The sequence below is a fragment of the Magnolia sinica genome, chromosome 3 (genome assembly GCF_029962835.1).
Source record: "Magnolia sinica isolate HGM2019 chromosome 3, MsV1, whole genome shotgun sequence".
Classification (NCBI taxonomy): Eukaryota; Viridiplantae; Streptophyta; class Magnoliopsida; order Magnoliales; family Magnoliaceae; genus Magnolia; species Magnolia sinica.
In genome coordinates this window covers 12690780-12713519 of record NC_080575.1, presented here as the reverse complement: position 1 = coordinate 12713519, position 22740 = coordinate 12690780, and the positions used below count along the sequence as shown (strand labels likewise).

At 44.6% G+C, this 22740-nt stretch overlaps 1 protein-coding gene across 1 annotated transcript; it reads left to right on the top strand.

The window, feature by feature from the left end:
• The first annotated feature begins 206 nt into the window (after window positions 1–206).
• Window positions 207–2599, top strand: LOC131238805 (uncharacterized). The gene is made up of 3 exons (XM_058236402.1): window positions 207–529; window positions 679–1541; window positions 1641–2599. Exons 1-3 carry the CDS (start codon window positions 207–209, stop codon window positions 2597–2599), a joined length of 2145 nt encoding a protein of 714 aa, XP_058092385.1.
• Window positions 2600–22740: the final 20141 nt, after the last annotated feature.

Sequence of the window (22740 nt, the reverse complement as noted above, 5' to 3'; positions counted from 1 at the left end):
TGCAACATGTATTGGGCCATACTCATGGCATTTTGGAATCAATATGAAATTATGGATTGCCTCGAAAAATTTCTTATTGCCGTGTAAATGCTCATATGAATCACGCCTACACACACCAGGATTGTATGTGAATCTTGCATATCTGCGCGTAAACTAGGCATGGGCGATATTTTAGCATCTAACCCATCCAAGGATATTTTACAGGAATGCCTCCTCGACCTGAGGGCCGGTTCGTCCGCCTACCTCATGGTGGCCTAGTTGAGAGGGACTTCCTTCCTGACGATCCGCAAGGCCCCCTTGGCGGAAATGGATCTCAAAATACGGGTAGCACTAGCCAGGAGGCGGCCCCTAGTGCACCGCCACAGTCGGCCGCGGCATCTGAACCTCCTCCACCGCCGGCTATGGACCGGGTAGACCAGATGTTGCTCCTCATGCAACAACAACAACAGATGATGGTCACTAATATGCAGCAACAACAGCAGATGATGACCACTATGATGGGGGCCATGGCCCAGAACATGGGAGTGCCGTAGCAGGCGCCACCTGGTCAACCCGCACCGCAAGCAACATGGGTAACTTGTTTGAGCGATTCCAGCGGTACAGGCCGCCTACGTTCGCTGGCACCCACCGCCCTGAGGAAGCGGAGTATTGACTTAATCGGGTCACCAAACTACTTAGGCCTCTCCACTGTACTGAAGCAGAGAGTGTGGAGCTTCTTTCCTACCTCTTCGAAAAAGAGGCAGACTTGTGGTGGGAAAGCGTTCTCCGCTCCATCCCTGAGGGCCACATATGGACGTGGGAGGAGTTTGAGGCCCGTTTCAATGTAAAGTATCTCCCTCAAACTTACCAGCACGAGAGGGAGAATGAGTTTCTCCGCCTTCAGCAAGGGGGGATGAGCGTGACCCAATACGAGAACCGTTTCACAGAACTCTCCCGCTATGCTTCCGAAATGAGTGCGAACGAAGCAATAAAGATGAGGTGGTTCACGGCAGGGCTGAGGAGCGGTATTCGCTCCAAGATATGTTGCGTCAACATCAGGACATACTCCGAGCTTGTCGAGATGTCCATCAGGGCGGAGCAGGATGAGGAGCGGGTCGCCCAAAATCGTTCACAGTTAGGGCCACGAAACAGGGTGGAAGGACCGTCCTCCTCTTTTACAGGAAAAAGGGCGCGCCCTAGCTTACCATCCCGACTGGCCGCCGCACCGGCCCTTTCTACGCGACCGGCCCAGACATGTGCCTATTGCAGAAGGACGGGACATTTCGAGCCCTACTGTTTTACGAGGATGAGAGACCTCGGGTTTACTCCGCCGCAACGCAACGTTAGGCCTCCACAGCCGGCCCTACAGATTCCGCCCCTGCGGGCAGTGGGGCCAAATCAACAATTTCGGCGTCCACCACCGCCTCAAGTTAGACAGCCACAGCGGCCCATACAACGGCCAAATTTTTCGCAACAGGCTCGGGTGCATGCCCTAGCGGTTGAGGGCCAAGACGCGGCTATCCCCACTCCTACGGCCTTTGAGGTGACGGCCCACATCCAAGGTACTCCCATATTCCTTTTAGTGGACACCGGGTCCACTGCTTCCCTCATATCGCATGCGACTGTTAAGCACTTGGGGCTACGCCCTAGCCCCTTCGTAGGGGTAAAGATCATTGCGGCCGCCGGCACTTTTACAGAGGCGACGAAGATATGTTATAGTTGCCCCATCGACTTGGGATGCAAGGTGGCTCACGTGGATTTGATGGTGACTAAAATTTTCCACTACGACGTCATCCTGGGCATGGATTGGTTGACAATGATGAAAGCAGAAATTGATTGCGATGCGAAGACAGTGAAGATATTTGAGGACGACGGCTCTTCCCTCACGTTTCCGGTCCAGGTCAGCTACGAACGCAGGATTTCGTGTTATGCATCATTGGAGGACGGATATTCTGGACCCTCGATATCGGACACGCCCGTGGTCCATGATTTTTGGGATGTATTCAAAAACATACCTGGACTACCACCTCGACGCGAGATAGACTTCACGATCGAGCTAGTCCCAGGAGCCAAGCCCGTCTCCTTGCCTACCTACCGCATGCCTCCATGTGAGATGGAAGAATTGCGTACTCAAATCGACGACTTGCTAGAGTCGGGTTTCATCAGACCCAGCGTGTCGCCATGGGGAGCCCCGGTCCTATTCGTAAGGAAGAAGGATGGCTCTTTGCGGCTATGCGTGGATTACAGAAAGCTGAACCAAATGACTGTTCGAAATAAATATCTGTTGCCTAGAATCGACGATTTGTTCGACCAGTTGAGGGGTGCTCAATACTTCTCCAAGATCGATCTAAAGTCCGGGTACCATCAGTTGCGAGTTAGGGACGAGGATATTCAGAAAACGGCCTTCAAGACCTGCTTTGGCCATTATGAGTTCCTAGTTATGCCATTTGGACTCACCAACGCTCCAGCGGTCTTCATGGACCTCATGAACAGAATCCTTAGGCCCTTCTTATACCGATTTGTTATCGTGTTTATCGATGACATATTAATCTATTCAAAGAGCCGTGAAAAGCATGGAGAGCATTTAAGAGCAGTCTTCGAAACCCTGGAGAAAAATTAACTTTTGTGCAGTTTAGAAAATGCGCCTTCTGGAAGGAAGAGATCAAGTTTCTGGGACATGTTGTGTCTAAGGAAGGGATATCGGTGGATCTCGCCAAGGTGGCGGTGGTACAGGGTTGGAAGCAACCGAAATCGGTTACAGAAGTGCGAAGCTTCCTTGGTCTTGCAGGCTATTACCGCAGATTCATTAAGGACTTCTCGAAGATAGCCCAGCCGCTATCCCAGTTAACCCGGAAGGATCTCAAATTTGCCTGGAATGAAAAGGCGGAGGCGGCGTTCCAAGAGTTGAAGGACAGGTTGACGTCAGCTCCTGTACTTGTGCTACCCGAGCAAGGGGTCAAGTACACCATTTATACCGATGCCTCTCATGTGGGTTTAGGTTGCGTACTCATGCAAAAAGACAGGGCGATTGCTTATGCGTCTCGACAGTTAAGGAAGCATGAGGAGAACTACCCTACTCAAGACCTTGAGCTTGCGGCGGTGGTTTTCGCATTGAAGATATGGAGACACTATCTCTATGGTGAGGAATTTGAGCTCTTCTCTGATCACAAGAGCCTCAAATACATCTTCACCCAGAAAGACCTGAACATGAGACAGCGTCGCTGGATGGAGACGTTGAAAGACTTCAAGTTTGACGTCTCATATCATCCTGGCAAAGCCAACTTGGTGGCAAATGCCTTAAGTCGCAAGAAGACAATTGAATTTGCGGCCCCGTTAATGGTGAGAGAGTGGGACATGGTGGAGTTCGTTCGGGACTTCGACATGAAGCTAATGGTGGAAGAACCATATGAATTCATAGCTCATGTTCAAGCCCGGCCAATGATTGACAGTAAAATCATTGAAGCCCAAAGGAGCGACGAGCTATTGAGGAAGATGAGGGAAGGGATAAAGAATGATGAGAAGTCCGAATGGAGGGTCGGTATCGACGGGGGATTGCGGTACCGAGGCCGCCTTTGTGTTCCAAACCTCCAGGGATTGCGAGAAGAAGTTCTAAATGCCGCCCACAATTCCAAGTTGGCGATGCATCCTGGTAGTACAAAGATGTACTTGCCGCCCACAATTCCAAGTTGGCGATGCATCCTGGTAGTACAAAGATGTACTGGGACCTAAAGCGAACCTATTGGTGGGACAACATGAAAAAGGAAATAGCAGAATATGTATCCCGATGCCTCACCTGTCAACAAGTTAAGGCCGAACACCGCCGACCACCGGGCCTATTGCAGCCCATGCCTATAGCGGAATGGAAGTGGGACTTCATATCCATAGACTTCATTGCCGGTTTACCCAAGACTAGAAAGGGGCACGACTCGATATGGGTGATTGTGGACAGGCTAACCAAATCAGCCCACTTCCTGCCAATCAAGACTTCTAGCTCTGCCGATGACTTGGCTAAACTGTATATCAAGGAGATAGTGCGGCTCCATGGCGTCCCATTGGAGATTGTGTTGGACCGGGATGCTCGTTTTACGTCGATCTTTTGGACCCGCATTCAAGAAGCTATGGGAGCGAAACTGAAGTTTAGCACCGCCTTCCACCCACAAACAGATGGGCAAACCGAGCGGGTAAACCAGATTTTGGAAGACATGTTGCGCGCTTGTGTTCTGGACTTCCAGGAGAGTTGAGACGATTGCCTCCCATATGCCGAGTTCGCCTACAACAATAGCTTCCAAGCTAGCATCGGAATGGCACCATACGAGGCCTTGTATGGGCGTCCATGCCGAGCTCCGCATTGTTGGGAGGAAATTGGCGAGAAGGGTTTGCTCGGGCCGGACCTGGTACGGATCACGACTGAAAAGATTGGAATTATCCGGCGCCGCCTCTTGACGGCTTAAAGCAGACAGAAAAGCTATGCCGACATAAGGAGAAGGGATTTGGAATTTGAAGCTGGGGACCATGTATTTCTCAAGATCTCCCCAATGAAGGGCGTTTTGCGCTTTGGCAAGAAAGGGAAGCTTGCGCCACGGTTCATCGGGCCATTCCAGATTTTGGACCGTGTGGGTGCGGTCGCCTATCGCTTGGCCCTACCCACACCTCTAACCGGAGTGCATAACGTCTTCCACGTATCAATGTTGAAGAAGTACGTCCCCGATCTTTCGCATATCATCAAGTGGGAGCAGGTGGAACTTAAGGAAAACGCCACTTACATTCTTCGGCCCACTCGAATACTTAATAGGAAGGAGCAAGTCTTACGTAACAAGGTTATTCCGTTGGTCAAGGTACTATGGACACATCACAATGAAGAAGAGGCCACTTGGGAGACGGAAGTGGAAGTCCGCAAGCATTACCCATCCCTGCTTCAGCAATATGAACAGGTACAAATTTCGAGAATGAAATTTATTTGTAAGGGGGGTAGATTGTAACATCCCGTCCAATCGGTACAAGTGTCCTGAGGCGTCCACGTAGGATTTTTCCGCAGGACCGAACATTTGAAACATTCGTGGCAGGGATGCCATGAGCTAATTAATCTAGGATTAGCTCCTTTGCCTATACCGGACAAGCCATGACAAGACCGAGTGCGGGCCGCCAAGCCGGATGACCATTTACAATGAGCTACAGTCCGTCCGGGCTGTACCGCGATGCCGGAAGGTCAGAAAAATCTAAAAACTTAGGGGGTCATAGGGCTCACTGGGCTTGTGGTCCATTGCGGACCGCGGACCCGGTAGACGCTCAGAAGTGGGATCTGGCACTGACTTAATGCACTGCAACTATGCCAGGACCAATCTGGCGCTGGCAAATGGAACCAAGATTCCAGGTTATCCGACCATTGGATCTCTTCCATATTTACCGTGGAGGCCTAATGGATTTTCCTGTGCCTGTCCACCAACTTTGGGACCCGATCGTGGGCCGGTCACCGTCGATCACAAATCGGACCCGTGCGGTCAAACCCCTGGTCCGATCGTCCCCAAATTTTGCGTGGCCCTTCATCAGGCCATGAAGCACCCATCCTAGAAATCTCATAGCCTGAGGACCACCAGAATTACTCAAATTACTAGAATGGACCCCATAGGGCCGTTTCAAGATCAAGCCTTTGACTCAAACCCCACTTTCGTCTATCCGTTTATTCCCAAATTTTACACGGGCCCTAGACGGGCCATAAGGCACCTACCCACCGAATTTGGTGGCCAAAGGAGCATTAGGGCCACGCCAACCCCGAAAATATCCCTTGTAGGCTATTTTGGGAATATGAGGGAACTTAAGGCCAAAGGGGCCAAGTCTAGGAAATAAACCCAATCCCTCATAACTCCCTCTCCCATTTGCTACAACCACCAAGAGAGAAAGAGAGTAAAGGGGAGTAAAGAGGAGAAGAGAGAGAGAAGGAGGAGATCAAGGTGGACCCTAGATCAAGGTGGGCCCCAAGAAAGCCAACCCTTCGAACACTTTGCCACTCTTGCAAGGAGAAAACCCTTTTTCTTAACCTCAACAACTATCCGTGGGTTGCCTAGGTGAGTTTATCACCCATCCTTCTTGAAGTTCATATAGTAATGTGGATTTGAGTTGGAAATGTAACATGCAATAGCTTGATTTAGGGATTCCGGCCGTTCCACCCGAAAGCCCCCTTTCCTAGGGCGTTTCCCGAGTCTCCAACGAGCCATAGGTGTGGACTATTACTCCTACGTGGCCTAGCACTAATTTCAATATGAGTTTAATGATTATGATTGTGAAATTGATGCATTTAGAGAGTATAGGGAAAACCTAGGAAATCATGCCTATCTTAATGGTATGGAACTGCATGTTCTACTTGATTCTCCTCTCATGACTTGTTGAATCTTGATTATCGCTTATTAGATGTTTTGTGGATTGCTCACATGATGTGCCTTATCTATTTCCATGTTGATGTTTTATATGAAATGTAGGAAGTGAGCAACTTCCTCACTAACACCCACAACACTTGCACCATTGTTAATGAATTGTGAAATCTTGTTTGTTTGATGAGTATGATTTATACGATTGAGGTGAGTGAACCTGCTTACGATTTTGCTTGTTGAGACTCCTGTCTGTTGACATGTAGTGAACCTCCATTTAAACCCAAGGGTTGGCCAAGGAAACGAGGAAAGCTAAGGCGTTCTCGTTGGTAGGAACGCCTTGAGGCTAAACCCACTGTTTTGGGCAAGTATGTGTGTGGGTGACTGTAGTTAGACTACGTGGGTTGCTTGCACCCGATGTCGCTCCGCCATGTGCTCGCCTAGACTCGTGCGATCTAGCCTACAGTCTGGCCGACCATGATTGTTAACCCTGATTGCTCACACTTTTATGGAAACTGGGGCACCCCACAACCATTGCGGCCCAACAACAACTCACTTGAAATCGGTCCACAGCCTCGTGAGCCGGGCATGGTGGAATGGGACACTGTGTCCGAGCTGTCGGCTTATGCTGGGGTACCGCGCCTCCCCGTAGTGACCGCGAGCGATCCCTTTCTCTTGACACTCCTCATGTGCTTGAAGTTGGGGATGAGGAACCCGATGGGATCACGGACCGCGGGGCCTTGGCCTCACGCATTGGGAGGTCTTGGTCTCGCAACCCGACTAGGGCATTAATAGATGGGGTGTACCAGATTCCCCAAATTTGCTGGATGAATGAACATAACTAATAACTCGGCTAACACGACCGCATCGCATCGCATTAGTTAGGTTGGCGACTCGGCAGTCGAGGTCGCACTGAGGGAGTGTTGGCATTGGCGATCGTTAGATGGTGTCGCACGAGGGAGTGTTGGGCGAGGGCATACATCATATCATCCCACATGCATGCGCATTAACAAGACTAGACAGTTGCTGATGATTGATCGCTTTTCATTAAATTCTTATTGAAATTAATGCTTGTTACAACTTATGGCTAATAGCACCCACTGAGTTGATCACTCACTCTCACTCTGGAACGGTGTTTTAAAACACCAACCAGACCCTTTCATAGATGCAGGTGACTCAGGTCTGGAGGAGCCTAGCGAGACGAGCCTGGACGAGGAGTTGGAGATGTCGTACTTTCAGCTGATGGAGGGATCGCCGCCCGCTTGAGGAGCGGTATTGGATGGCTGAGTTATGGGCTCAGCCCTTTTCTTTTGGATATCATATTTTTGTTGATTTGTTGGGCAACGCCATGCGTGACCCATTTGTATTTTTGGACTTGTATATGTTTATGAGAGACCTCTTCATTTCAGCAGACTTTTGAGTTCATGTTTCATGTTCAGGGGACTCCAGGCCGCGCAACCCAAACAGATTAAATGCACATTAATGAATATCTGTAAATGGTGACTCTCAGGAACTCGGGAGTCGAGCGGATGCGCGACCCCCGATTTCCAGGGTGTTACAAATAACCCACTTAAAATTGGTCCACAGTCTTGTGAGCCGGGCATGGTGGAATGAGACACTGTGTCCGAGCTGTCGGCCTACGCTGGGGTACCGCGCCTCCCCGTAGTGACCGCGAGCGATCCCCTTCTCATAGCACTCCTCATGTGCTTGAAGTCGGGGATGAGGAACCTGATGGGATCACGGACCGCGGGGCCTCGACCTCACGCATTAGGGGGTCTTGGTCTCGCACCCAGTTTAGGGTATTAATATATGGGGTGTACCAGAATCCCCAACCTGCTGAATGAAAGGACCTAACTAACTACTCGGTTAACACGATCGCATTGCATCGCATTAGCTAGGGTGGCGACTTGGCAGTCGAGGTCGCACTGAGGGAGTGTTCTCATTTGCGATCGTTAGATGGAGTCGCTCGAGGGAGCGTTGTGGTGAGAGCATACATCATATCATCCTACATACATGCGCATTAATAAGACTAGTTAGATGTTTATGATTGACTGCTTTTCATTAAGATCATATTATAATTGATGCCTGCGATAACTTAAGATTAATAACACCCACTGAGTTGATCACTCACTCCCACTCTGGGACGATGTTTTAAAACACCAACCAGACCCATTCATAGATGCAGGTGACTCAAAACTAGAGGAGCCTAGTGAGGCGAGCGTCGACGAGGAGGACGAGCTATCTTATTTTCAGCTGATGGACGGCTCTCCATCAACTTGATGGGCAGGATCGGGATTTCTGGGCTGTGGGCTCAGCCGTATCATTTTTTGGACATAGTATTCTTTGTTGTTTTGGTTGGACAACGCTTTGTGCGACCCATATACATTTTAGACCTGTATATTTGATAGATCTTTTTTATCTCAATAGACTTGTGTGGTTATGTTCATGTTCCAGGAGATTCCAGGCTGCGCAATTAAACCGGATTAAATGCTCATTACTGAAAGTCGGTTATAAGTGACTCTCGGGAACTCGGGAGTTGAGCTCATGCGTGACCCCCGAATTCCAGGGCGTTATAGATATCCACACCATTCATTGGGTGGGCCACTCCCTGAAGTGGACCCACTCCAAAAATCAGCCTGATCTAGAGCTCAGGTGGCCCACACTGTAGGAAACAGTGAGATTGAGTGGCTGCCATTGAAACCCTTTTGGGTCCTCACTCTCAGTAGATTTGGATGGAAAATAAACATTATGGTGGGCCCCATGTGGGGCTACGCCTGACGTGTGTGCTGTCCAGGCCGTCCAGGGCCTGGATGATTAGGATTTTATTATATTATATTATATATATATATATATTGTATATGGTATGTAGCACTGTTCAGGCCGTCCAGGGCCTGGACGTGGATATATTATATTATATTATATATAGTATATATTGTATTATATATATTATATATTATATTATATAATATATACATGATGGTGGGCCCTACGTGGGACCCACCTCTACCTTTCTAGTGCAGCTACAGTACGTGTAACAACTATATAACTGTCCCTTTGACGGCAGCAAGCCCACAGGCCCCACATTGATGTATGTATTTTACACCATTCATTGTTTGAACGGTGGGGCCCACCATGATGCACACGCTGTATCCATACCATCCAAACATTTTGAGATACCATTTTATGGCATGGGCAAAAGGATGAATCAGATCTAAAGTTCAAGTGGACCCCACCATTTAAATAGTAGACCGTGACATCTACCGTTCAACTTCTAAGGGCAACAGTAGTTTCCCATTTAAGTTGATATTTGTTTTCATTTCATCTATCTCTATGTTAACTTGTGAATGGGGCGGATCTCAAAAATATGTGAGAGTGGGCCCGATCTGATATGCTTGAGGCCCATTTGATTTGGCCCATCCGACTCGGCCCATATGATTAGGCCCATTTGATGTAACTAAGGCCCATGGGTCGAGGCCCAATTGGATGTACACAAGTCCATTACAATGTGCGACTCTACCATGGTTTGTGTAATTATGTTTATGACGGTCGTACCTTTGGAGCAATGTTAGTTTGACGTCCACATTGTAAGAATAATGTTGGTTAAATGTCTGCATTATAATTCTCCCTAGGGCCCATTGTTAGGCCCATACTTGTAAGCCGTCTAGGCCCATCTTCGTTATGAACAACATCCATCACCATATAACTTGTTTAGTATAGTTCCATGATTCATGATCATACGCATTATATGTATGCTTGATATGAGAAGTGACTGATCATAGCATATACCTTCGGGCAAATTATTTAGGGGCTCTCGGATAGGCGATGTTGCCCTACATGAGCGCACGATATGCGCAATATTGATGTATGACTGGATAGTGTGATTCATGCATTCGCATTGTGTGATATGGTTACTGTACGCCCTAGCGACATCAGGGCCATAGCTACCACAGGCATATCGTGGTTGGCAGGATTAGATACCGAAAATCTTGTTCTACATGGGGTGCTATAGATATCCCTGGGTGAAAGTCCATAAACCCTTATAATACCAAGAGGTTACTCCAACGTCTAGACCGAGTGGGTGCATGAGCGTCGAGTGTCGATTACCAGACGGTCGCGCTTTCCACTATGTCGTGGTCGGTTGGAAGGGGGTGCGGCCTTACCCGCTCGAGTGGAGGGGGTAAAGCTAGGCTGAGTTTGACCAGCTCGAGGAATGGGTCCGCTATCGACGAGCCGAGCCCGATATTGGCAGGCGGATAGTGAGGTCTCTTCCACTCACCTTATTGCGCGCGATGGGGCAGCAATCTGGTTGGAGTGTACTAGACCCCGGTGATATTCCAGAGTTGAGTTGTATTAATATGTGGACTTAGATGAGGATTCGCATGCTTGAGTTGCATTTCGCACCGCATGACCTTGTTATGGCCGACATCATTCATGCCTTGCACTGCATGGCCTTGGTACGGCTAATAGCATTCATGGATTCATCAGCATATTCCGCATTACTCTGATACTGCATAATTATATTACTACCTTACGTAACACTTACACCACCCTCTAAGCTTTCTATAAGCTTATGCACGACCGTTGCGTGCAGGTGACGTTGGACCGCAGCAGCGCTGAGGCAGGAGCGCATAACAGATCATCTTGGAGCTTTTTGTCCATTATCATTGTATTTCCCTTTATGCTCATTGTACTTGTAAATTTTTTGATCATAGCGAAAATGTGATGGAGTTTTTAGTTGTTGTTTGTAGGTTATGCTTATTACGAATCAAACTGAGGTTGAAAATCCTCCTTGTAGCATCCCAGGATCGAAGTCTGTCGAATGGGCGCAGGGAGCCGAGAATAGGGTACTACAGAGGCTGTCGGCGTCGGATTCGGCGATCGAGAATTTTGTGAGCCCGGTTTCCGAGTTTGGGGCGTGACACCGTTGATCGAAGCATTGATCGATTGACACCGATCGAGTAATTCTCAATCGATTGAACCCCACATGTTTGATCAATCGAACATGTTCAAAACTATTCAAGGAGTTTACAAGTATTTTCTGAGAACTGTCGATCAATCGAGTCGACTGAGACTGTCCAAAACTATCCAAGGACTAATTTACATAATTCAAAGTTCCCTTGATCGATCGACCGAAGTGATTGATCAATCTAACGCCTATTTCATGTTCAATTTTAAGTTATCTCTTAACACACAATGGACATACCGTAAGTCAATGCATAACCTGGGTGCATCCGCTATGGACACTCCATCATGTGATTGCACACTAACTTCGAACGTCCAATTTCGATAGTCCATTGTGGAGAAAACCCGAGTATATATATCGTGTGATGCCTGTAGCTATGTATCTTACATGTGAAAATATATCTTTGGACACGTGTACACACATCTATCTACAAATAGAAACAAGGCACTATTACACCTTTAACGTATGCCAATTTCTAACAACATAGTTAAAGGAAGTGCAACTTCGATGGATCCCTGGATCTGCCGAGGTGCGTGGACCCTTGACTGTGGGGGCCCACTTTGATGTATGTGACTACATCCATGCCGTCCCTCCATATTGAAAACTCATTTTACATTATGATACAAAAAATGAAGTAGATCCAAATCTCAAGTGGACCATAGTAGAGGAAACAGTAGTAATTGACCATTAAAACTTCTTACGAGCCACAAAGGCTTTAGATTAAGATGACATATGCATTGTCTCTTCTTATCAAGAGGCTGGATGGAAAATAAAAACATGCCATTAGACTCTATGAAGCTTTTAATGGTGAGGATTCAATCACAACTGTTTCGTGTTGTGTGGCCCACCTAAGATTTGAGCATGCTTCATTTTTTTGGATCATGCCCTAAAATGAGCTTTGAAAATGGTTGTACAGTGTAGATTTAAGGTACATACATCATTGTGAGCCCCACAATCATGGGTTTCACCCACCTTAGTGGATCTAGGGTCTGACCTACTTAGTAAAAAGCTCTGTGGGACCACCATGATATTCATATGACATCTATGTTAGTGCATTGATTTGTGCACCTTACTTGTTAATCACGCGAGTTCATGTGCCATGTAGTCGATTGAGCCCTTGGAAGCTGGATATTGAAGACGCAAGAGTAAAGAACAGGTAAATGAGGTGCTTTGGTGACCCTAACTTTAACCCAAAACCACCCCATATCCTGTAGATGATCATAACATTAATAGGTAAACCTTGTTCATCATCCCTTAGCCTTAGAAGCTTAAATAGAGCGCGATAAGTGAGGTTAGAAAATGTACAAAGCTGCTATGAAATCGTATGCCCAAAACAACAGTTTTCGTTTGGTTCTCGATCCCATCAAGCAATTCCTAATCAATCAAAGGTGCTAAGAAATGTCTAGTAACAAATTATATATTTTATGAAATTTCTCGATGCCACCGAACCAACCTTTAATCTTATCAAAGGGTAGTTCGATCAATCGAACCAACCATTTTCTGCCCATTTTTTACCGTTGGAACTTGGGTTGAACTTGATTTTTTAATATATGACATTTAGTATTTAAGCATTTTTATGAATTTTTGCGGTAATATAAGCCTAGGTGATTCCATGTTCACATCCTTTTATCCTAAGCGTATAAACCAATGAGTTCAAAGTCATCTTCCTTGATATTAACACTTTAATGATAATTTCATCATCTACTTTGAAGATGTGCTTGAATTCCGCCATTTTTTTAGAGATTAGACCCAACCGCTATTGGCATATCATTTATCTAAACACTATAAAAGGCTTATCGAGGTGAATCCCTTAGCATTGTAACTTTCCATTAGCTGTAGGAGATTCACCCAACCTCCCATCACCTTGGTCACCTCAAAGGAGCATCGCATGCAAGGTGTTTGATTTTGGAGTTGAAGTACTGTCAACGTATTGGTATCAACGATCAGGGGAGCAAAAGAGGAGCTAATTGAAGCGCGGGAGAACATCGATCAAGTAACCAGAGACGACATGTCAAATTGGCTCAATTCGACAAGTAAATGACAATTAATGAGTCCATACTCTCTTTCTTTATAAAGGATTATGGGTAAGAGTCTGTAACCCAAACTCGATAGGTTATTGTGTAACACTTAAGCTCTCGTGTATGACAGAATTTACCAAACGCGGGTGTGTATGTGTTAGAGTCTTCGTGGAAGCCTCTGGTGGGAGTAAACTTATTTCATTGAATTATGACCAAGGTTGTTGGTTAGCCAATAGAAAACCAAATAAAGTCTTTTGCGGGAGCCTCTAATGGGAGTGTACCCTAAGTTAGTCCTTATGTAGTCCACTAACATAGGTATGTACATGGTAAGTCCTTACGTAGGTTACCGACATGGGTAAGTGTGTGGTGGGTCCTTGTGTATGGTTGTAAATGTTTGATGTGAAACTGATTTAAAATTTCCGATAGTGAAATTCGGTACACTCATAGGTTAAGTGCGTTTGCTAATAATAGAGTAAGTAAATCAAACCACTATATATATTTGTGTTTGAAATTGTCATTTGGACACTAGTTTAATTATGCTATGTGATTAATTAGTGAATTATATGTATAAATGATTAGATGAATGTTAGAAGTCAATAGTTAACTGCAATGCCCCGTCCAAAAAAGGAACAGTGTCCTGTGGCGCTCATGTGTGAATTGACGATCGCACGTGTGGGTCTAATATGTATTAATTAATTCCAAATCAAGCCATTGACACGAATAAATCAAATTGTGTTCGGGCCGAGTACGGGCCATAGTGCCAGATGACCCCACCATACTTGGCGATTGTCCGTAAAGGCCGTATATCGCCCAAGGAATGACCAAAATTTTTGAAACTTAGCCAGGCCCTAGGTCTCGTTGGGCTTGCGGTCCTACGCGGATGCCAAGCCTAGAAGATGCCCAGAAATGGATGAACCATGCTGTCGTACCGACACTTGCCAAGTGAGACTCGCTCGAACCTTAGCCTAAAATTGACGGTTTAGAGTAATTATGATCAAATCTCCACTTTCACTAGTTATAGATAGGCCACACTATGAACATAGTTAATCAAAACCCTAATCATTGCCCATGAGAAATCTCAATACCTAATTCATTCAAAAAATGTCCCGATTTTACGAACAAGCTCTAGACCGCTCGTTAGTAGGCCACTAGTCCCAAAACTATAGAATAATGCCTGTCTTACTGGGCTTAACGTCCATCGTGGGGGTTGGACCTGGGTAGTGTCCAGAACCGCTCAACTTGAGCCGAAGGACGAGTGCATGAGAAGTGCAAATACCCTAGAGGAAGAAGCTGAAACTTAAGTGAATTGGTTCGTCTACTCTTATGCGAAGTTGTGGCTTTCGAACCGTCAATCCATAACCAAAATTGGAGTACCGATTAATGATATTTTCCTGCTCATATCCGTATAGCCGCGGCCCCGATCGATCACCGGTGACTGTTAAACAGACTTCTAATCATATAAGTTGATTGACACATCCAAATGGCGAGCCGATCATATCCATACGTAGATCATCATTAGGGCTAACTATCTGTAACGACCTTGGAATTTTTGTGCTAATCTTTCCTTAAGTAGTTGTTTTTGGGGTAATTAGCGCTCTACTTGATTGCTTGTGAAATTCGCATCAATCACTTTAAATTGTATCTGCATGGCTCTAAACGTGTAGATTAGTGAGCGCTACGTTACTCTGAAATCTGGGATCCATCGCTAAATCCAGTTGTTCTGGGGAATTTTTGGAAGATCTGGATCGGACCTAGACCGCACGTCGAAAGTCCGATGGCGATGATCTTAGGCTGTTGCGGTCACTGAGTTGGGCTTGGTCTTCACCTCGAAAATCAAGTCGATCTGATGTTCTGGGTCGATTTGGTTGAGTTCGGAGTGAAGAGTGTGAGAACGGTTGGAATTTAATAAGCTTTTTATGAAATCTGAGTCGTGTCGCTTGCGACATGATTTTAAGCAATCTGACCATTGTATTCTGACCCATTTCACCCTCTGATCGGGATGGTTGGCCCAGGCATATCCTAGTGCTTGTGGACTTGATGAGATTTAGTGACCGTTGAATTGAGTGTGGTCCGCCACTACTGATCTGAAGAGCCGGTCGATACGAACTACCTGACCTAGATCCATGGTCAGTGAGCTTAAGTTCGACCTTTCGTGGTTATAGGCCCACCAGAAGTGCTTCGTTGGATCGAGAAAGGCGTACTTTGGTTATAACCTAAGTATACCTTGACCCTGGGGTTATTTCCATCATTTTAAGGCCTATATATAGTCCTTAAACCCTCGCTCTCATTTCCATACGAATTTTCTCTAACCCTAGCTTGGAAAGAGAGTGGAAAAGAGAGAGGAAGTGAGAGAGATTGGTTGGTGAATCACCTTGATTCTTCCTTGTTCTTCTTCACCTTTGAATCTTCACTTTGAATCGTTCCTCTGACGATTCTGAGTTCTTTTGGGGTAAGTTAACCTAACCCTAACCTGTGTTAGAGCTTAGATTAGACTTGGTGTTGTTGTATCTCATTTCTATCCTTATCTTAGGGTATTCTTGCGCCGTTGACGAAGACAACTCGTCTAAATCAGTTCGGCTGTTCTTTCTTTGCTTAAGGTGCGGACTTTAAGTGTATAGGTTATGGTTTTCAAGGCTTTCAATCCCGTTAGTGATTTATTCTTGTTATGGATGAGATTTCACATGTCAAATGTTATGTTTACATTGCTTTCCGATATGCATGTGCTATATTGAGATTTGTGTATTCTAAGTGTATTTATAAAGTACCGTATACGTATAAAATACGCACTTATGTTTGCCATGATTTTTGGTCATGTATGTATGCTAGATGCATGTATGACAACTCCTTGATAAAAGGAATTGTCTAAGTGCATGTATTTCAACATGCGTCATGTATGTTGTTCCATGAATGCTAAGTGTTTGTAGAAATGCATGAATGATCTACGTGTAATTGATTACACTAAATGCGGGCGTTGAGAAGTGATTCTCAATACTTCTATGGATGCGCATGATTTCCCTTATGCATTTACATTCCAAGTTATTTAAATTCAAGCATTCCTATGCTTACATTTATGTTAAATTGATATTCTTCAGATGTGTATGCACCATGATTTGAGTGGTTGTTCCATTACTGTTTTACATTCCATATGAATATATGTCGTAGTGTAGGATGTTTGGGACTATGCCTTAGTCCAGAAATCGGTAATTGACCCTTTGGTCGTGGTTGAGATTGCTTTCGCCACGTGAGACGCATTAGACGAACCCGAGTCGTATTAGAGTTGGCGGCAGTGGTTTGACCACACGGTGTTTGCGCACTCTATGTCGTTCAATTCAACGTGCGCTTGTCTAGTCGAGTTCGTCAACTAACCCGATTGTCAGTGTATGTTAACCATGTATGGACGCCATTGTTTGAATTGAATCTAGTGTACCGAACTTACCAGTGAAATCCTAATAACCATGGTACACGATCCGCTAAGACTCATGAGCCGGACATGGTGGTATGGGACACCGTGGTCGAGTGTCGGCCTACGCTGGGGTGACGAGCCTCCCCATAGTGACCAGTGAGCAACTAAATTCGTGAGCCGATTATGGTGGTATGGGACACTATATTCGTCTTTGTCGGCCTACATTGATTGGTGACGAGCCCTTTGTAGTGACCTTGAGCATACCTGGATACCGCAAGGAGGTGACGAGCCGATCTGTGGTAGTAAAGGCATGAAAGACGTGCATTGATTGGTGACGAGCCCTTTGCTACGACCTCAACTATATGATCGTATGCGATATCTAGGATTGACGACCCTAGTATGGATCACTGTTTGGATGGTGATATGAGGAAGGTATCTTAGCTTCCCAATCCTGCTGTATGAATTGGACTAATAACAACTTGGTAATCATATCCATGCACCGCATTTGCATGTGCTTTGTAGATGTGGCGCACTTTGAGGCGATGTCATGCGTAACGTAAGATGAAGACGCTGAGGGTGTACGCGTGAGGGCACGCATCATACCGCATTCATACTTGCATTAATAAGAGTACTTAGGATTTATTTAATTGTCCTGCTTTATCATTACTGTTTGATTGAACTGATAGCATGTTAACCAGTGCCTTATTGTTCCACTGAGTTGATCACTCACTCCCACGTTTCTGGGGCGGTGTTACACACCCACCAGACTCTGTCTTAGGCCCTGATGTTGCAGATGTGGATGCGACGTCTGAGGCAGAGCGGGAGCTGGATGACGATGAGGCTGCCTTCTCCTATATGCAGTTTTCAGACGGGTTCTAGCGAGCCTCGGTCTGTTGCGCGGGATCTATGGGATGATTATTTTGGGAACTGAAATGATGTAACTTGTACTTATAATTTTGATAAATAACACTTTTACACGATCTGGTTGTATATGTAATTCAGGGACTTACACTTGTACACATATTTTACTATAAGTCTTCCGCTTGCTTTATTCACTTACCCCTGAATCATATCTGCGTTTTGGCTTAATCTATCCCATGTTTATGTGCTAATACAGTCAACATACATCATTCATTAATTATGTTGCATAAGTGATGTTTTGGAACTCGGGAGCTGAGTTATGCTCGACCCCCGAATTTCAGGGCGTTACACTATCCTACAGTGTATATCGACTTATACACCTCATAATGGGCCCTAAAGGTTAGAAAAATACTTATATAGGGCTAGTATAGTAAAAACTTAACCATTGGGGCCATTTACACCAAATCTGGCACTATATAATGGCTTCATTTAGGCACTCCCTCTTCCCATACGAATTTGCATTTTCAAGGGAGAGAGTGAAGAGAAAAGGGAGAGAAAGGAGAGAAAGAAGAAGGGAGAGAGGGTGAGCTGTAGTTGAAGGTGGGGCCCAAGGGAGGTAGAGTCTTGCAACTCATTCCCTCTTCCTCAAGAAATTCCTCACCCACAACCATAAGAACAATTCTCCGCCGATTGGATAGGTAATCACTCTTCTTCCTTAGAAACTCATTATTTAAAGCTAGGCCTTGCATGTATTCTAACATGCAAGTACATTGGACTCAGGATCTCTACAAATCGACCCGCGAGTTTGGCAACCCTAGGTTGACTTCGCAAGCTTTTGACGATCCGTAGGTGCGGACCATTATCCTTAGGTAGCCAAGTACCAATTTTAGGATAAATTTAATGATTTTGGATGCTAGATTGATGTGCATGCATAATTTAGAGTAAAACCTAGATAGAAATCTATATGATAAGTATACCCATTATGCATGAAATCGTAAATTGATGTTTGATTGCTTTTCAAATTGTTTGGGCATGAGAATTGTGTTGCATGTACATTCTTGCATCTAACTTTTACATATTCTTCCTTAATTGTATGCATGATTGAATTTTCCTACACTATGTATGATGTGTGATCTTTTTTTTTTTTTGGTAGTCCGGTACCACACGCACACATGTCCGATTTATGTTGTTAGGAGTAGTGGCATTCATTTTAATATCTTGAAATCTCATGCTTTGATGTATTGTACGTTTTATTCTATCCGTACTTGAAGATGAACTCTTATCTGCGTAGAATACTATTAAACATAGCCCATCCCCTGGGTTGGTCAAGAATCTAAGATTAGTAAGGGTGGTCCCGTTAGTTGGGCCGTCCTGTGACTAGATCGACTGATTCGGGCGGATGTGAATGGACGACAGTAGTGGGACTACATGGGTTGCTTGTACCCAATGTCGTGCATTTCATGCTCGCCTAAATTGGGCGACCTAGTCCACCGATTGACTGACTGCATTTGTTAACCATGTTTGCTCACGCCTGTTGGAATCTGGAACACCCATCGCCCACCGACACCCATTGATAACAGTTAGTAAACTGATCCACAGCCTCGTGAGCCAGGCATGGTGGAATGAGCAACTGTGTTCGTGTTGTCGGCCTACGCTAGGGTGACGAGCCTCCCCATAGTGATCCGCAAGGGATCCCGCTTCCCAGCACTCCTCACGTGCTTGCAAATCGGGGGTGAGGAACCCGATGGGATCAAGGATCGTGGGGCCCTGGCCTCGCGCGTTGAGGGATCATGGCCTCACAAACGGATGATGACATTGATATCGTCGGGTGTACTAGTTTTCCCAACCTGCTGGATGAACGGACTTAACTAAAAACTCGGCTAATACGTTCATGATCACATTGTATTAGTTAGGTTGGCGACTCGGCAGTTAAGGTCGCAATGAGAGAGTGTTGGTCATACGCGATCGTAAGACGAAATCGCTCGAGGGAGTGTTGTTATGAGGACATGTATCATATCATAATTTATGCATATGCATTAATAAGTTTAGTCAGAGCTGTGTGAATGTATACTTTTCATTAAATTCATCATAAAATTGATATTTGAGGTAACTTACGGCTAATGACTTCCATTGAGTTGATCACTCACTCCCACTCTAGGACGATGTTTTAAAACACCAACCAGACTCTTCAGTAGTTGCAGGTGATGCTGAGTTCGATGAGCCATGCGGCGCAAGCATTGATGAGGAGGATGAGTTGTCCTACTTCCAGCTGATGGGCAGTTCACCATAGATTTAGTAGACGGATTTCGGTTCGCTGAGTAGTGGACTCAACGCACTATTCTTTTGGACTCATATTTTTTTGTATTTTGCCGGCCAACGGCTTGTGCGACCCGTTGATATGTTTTGTAGACTTGTATATGTTAGCCACTTTCATTTCAGTAGACTTGTTGTAATTGTGATTCATGTTCCAAACAATTCTATACTGCTCATTAAACTAATTTAAGCACAAAATAGTAAAAATGGTTATGAGTGACACTCAGGAACTTGGGAGTCGAGTGTATGCACGACCCCCAATTTTCAAGGCGTTATATTAACACATCCCACACACACATGTACACTATCATCCGTAAACTAGTTGCTTGATAGAAACATCTATTGTAATATATGTGATTGGATCCACTATTGGATTGGAAGCCTCAGTGTTAAATTGTTTTACTTAGTTTAAATTGACATATTATTTTAAGAACAATTGTATATTAATTGGCAATATTTTTATTGGTACTAATCACCCATTCTAAAACATAGCCATTCATTCGAAAACTTTATTAAGCTTCCACGTGTAGCCGTAACATCCTACACCAAATGTAATTTCAATCCAATCTATCCATAATTCCATTAAGACATTAGCAAAATAAAAAATAAAAAATCAATTAGATTCAAAATTCAAGTGTACCACACCACAAGAAACATTGAGGGCATGTTTGATTTTTGTGTATAAGAGAAATACCCTTGAAAAAGGTCATTATTATCTTTTCACCTTGTTTGAAATTTCAAATGTATTTTCATCTCAAAAATTAGTCCAAAAAAGCTAACTTAAATTTGTGGACCCCATTGTGATGTGCATGACATATCCACACTGTCCATCTGTTTTATCATAAGATTTTAGGGCCTAAGTCCAAAATTGAGATAGATATAATGCTCAAGTGGCCCATACCACAGGAAACAATGGCCTTAAACATCCACAATTGAAAGTTATTTTGTTTATTAGGTCCACATTAATGTTTATTTATAATCTAACTTGTTCATTAAGTCATACAAACATTAATAAAGGGTAAACACAAATACCCACTTCATCCAAAACTTCTAAGGGCCACATAAATTTTTATATGGTAAGCATTTAATTTTCACTGTTTCAATGTTTGGTATGGTATGATTCATCGAAGTTTTGGACCTGCTTCATTTTTATGTTCATGCCATAGATGAGGTTGACATATTGGATGAACGGCGTTGATACATTAAGTACATCACAGTGGGCCCTACATTCATTTGGCAGCCGTCCTCCGTTCGAGTGCCAAAAAGTTAAGCCGATGGCATGAGAAACGATGCCGTAATTACCTGGTAAGTACTTATTACCCATACTGTGCAATTAACTCTTACCTGAAAAATCAAACAGGCCCTATGGATTGGGACATCAATCATTGAAATTTCATGAGGCCGACAAAAGCTCTGGATCATCAAGTTTGTTTACGATGGGCCCACTTGAATTTCCATGACACCATTTCTTGTGATGGGCCCAGTTGAATTTTGGACCCAGTTTACTTTCAGGCTTGCGTCGGAGTATGACGTAGCAAAATTGTCCGAGTGGATATCACACAGTTATCGTGATGGACCCCACCATTTTCTTTGGACGACTTAAGTGTTCTAGAAAATTACTCACCTTCGGCTTTTTACTTTTTACACAACTGGGGCTCATGTTTCACTGCATGGGACCATTGATTGGATGGACCACCCGGGATCAAAGATCCTGGCCACCAATTTAGGAGCCTTTCTCAGTTGAATTGGGACTGTTGCTTTATATCAATTTTGAGCCGTCTGTTTGCAAGCCCCAAATCCAAGGAGTAGGACTTTCCTATCAGAGGAGGTTTCTGGGACCAGCATCCACGGTGGGCCCATCAGATAGTCGGGTCTTTTGCAAGGCTAGGATGTTCCCTGCCCACACACGTGTGGATCTCAGCCTATCTAGACGCAAGCACGCATGCTCATCAGTGGACAATAGTGTCCAAAACAGCGTAAAGCTAAAGTATATTTTATCCGTTTGATTGTTTTGTATATTGTGGCCCACTCAAGGAATAACACGATATTTTATTTTAACCAGAAGATCTAATATCTATATTCCACAAGATGGATGGTACGGATCTCTTATATACATATCACAGTGGCACGTGTTATTGCGATAGATGGGAAGAGGTTTGCGCGCTTGTGGTCTTATCAAACAGAAACGGATTCAAGCTGTTACCGTGAAAACGAATCTAACGGTCTATAGCGGTTTTGTCAGGTGGCCGCTCCGCGGTAGTAATAGCCGTCATAAATACGCTCTCAGAGGTCCGTTCTTCTACAACTCATTGTAGGATGAGCATATTCTACAAGTCCTGACTTGGAGTCCAAAATGATCTTTTCATCTCATCCAACCTGTTCAAGAATGTCTAATAACTATGAAATGTTTACATTCCAGAAGTCAGACAGATCTGACCGTTAAATGGTTCACCGCTTGAATTTCAAGGTTTTTGAATGACTGTCCATTATTTTCTACGGTAGGACCCACATTGTTATTTTTTTATGAAATCCAATCATTAATTTACGTGATCAACATAATGATGATGGTATTAATAAAAAATTAAAACCTTTAAATCATTAGGAGGGACGTAAAATAGTAAATAATGGACAACCATAGAAACCATAAAAATTCATGTGGTGGTTCAAAAAATTGTTGGATCTGTTTTATTTTTTAAAAATGAAAATATTTTAGTGAGAAAATATTTTTCAACAGGTTGGATGATATAATTACGTATATGTGGGCCCCATAGTAAGCACTTGTAGTTGAGCTCACTTCACAATGACTTGTACAGGAATTGGCCTCCTCTGCTCAAAGAAAGC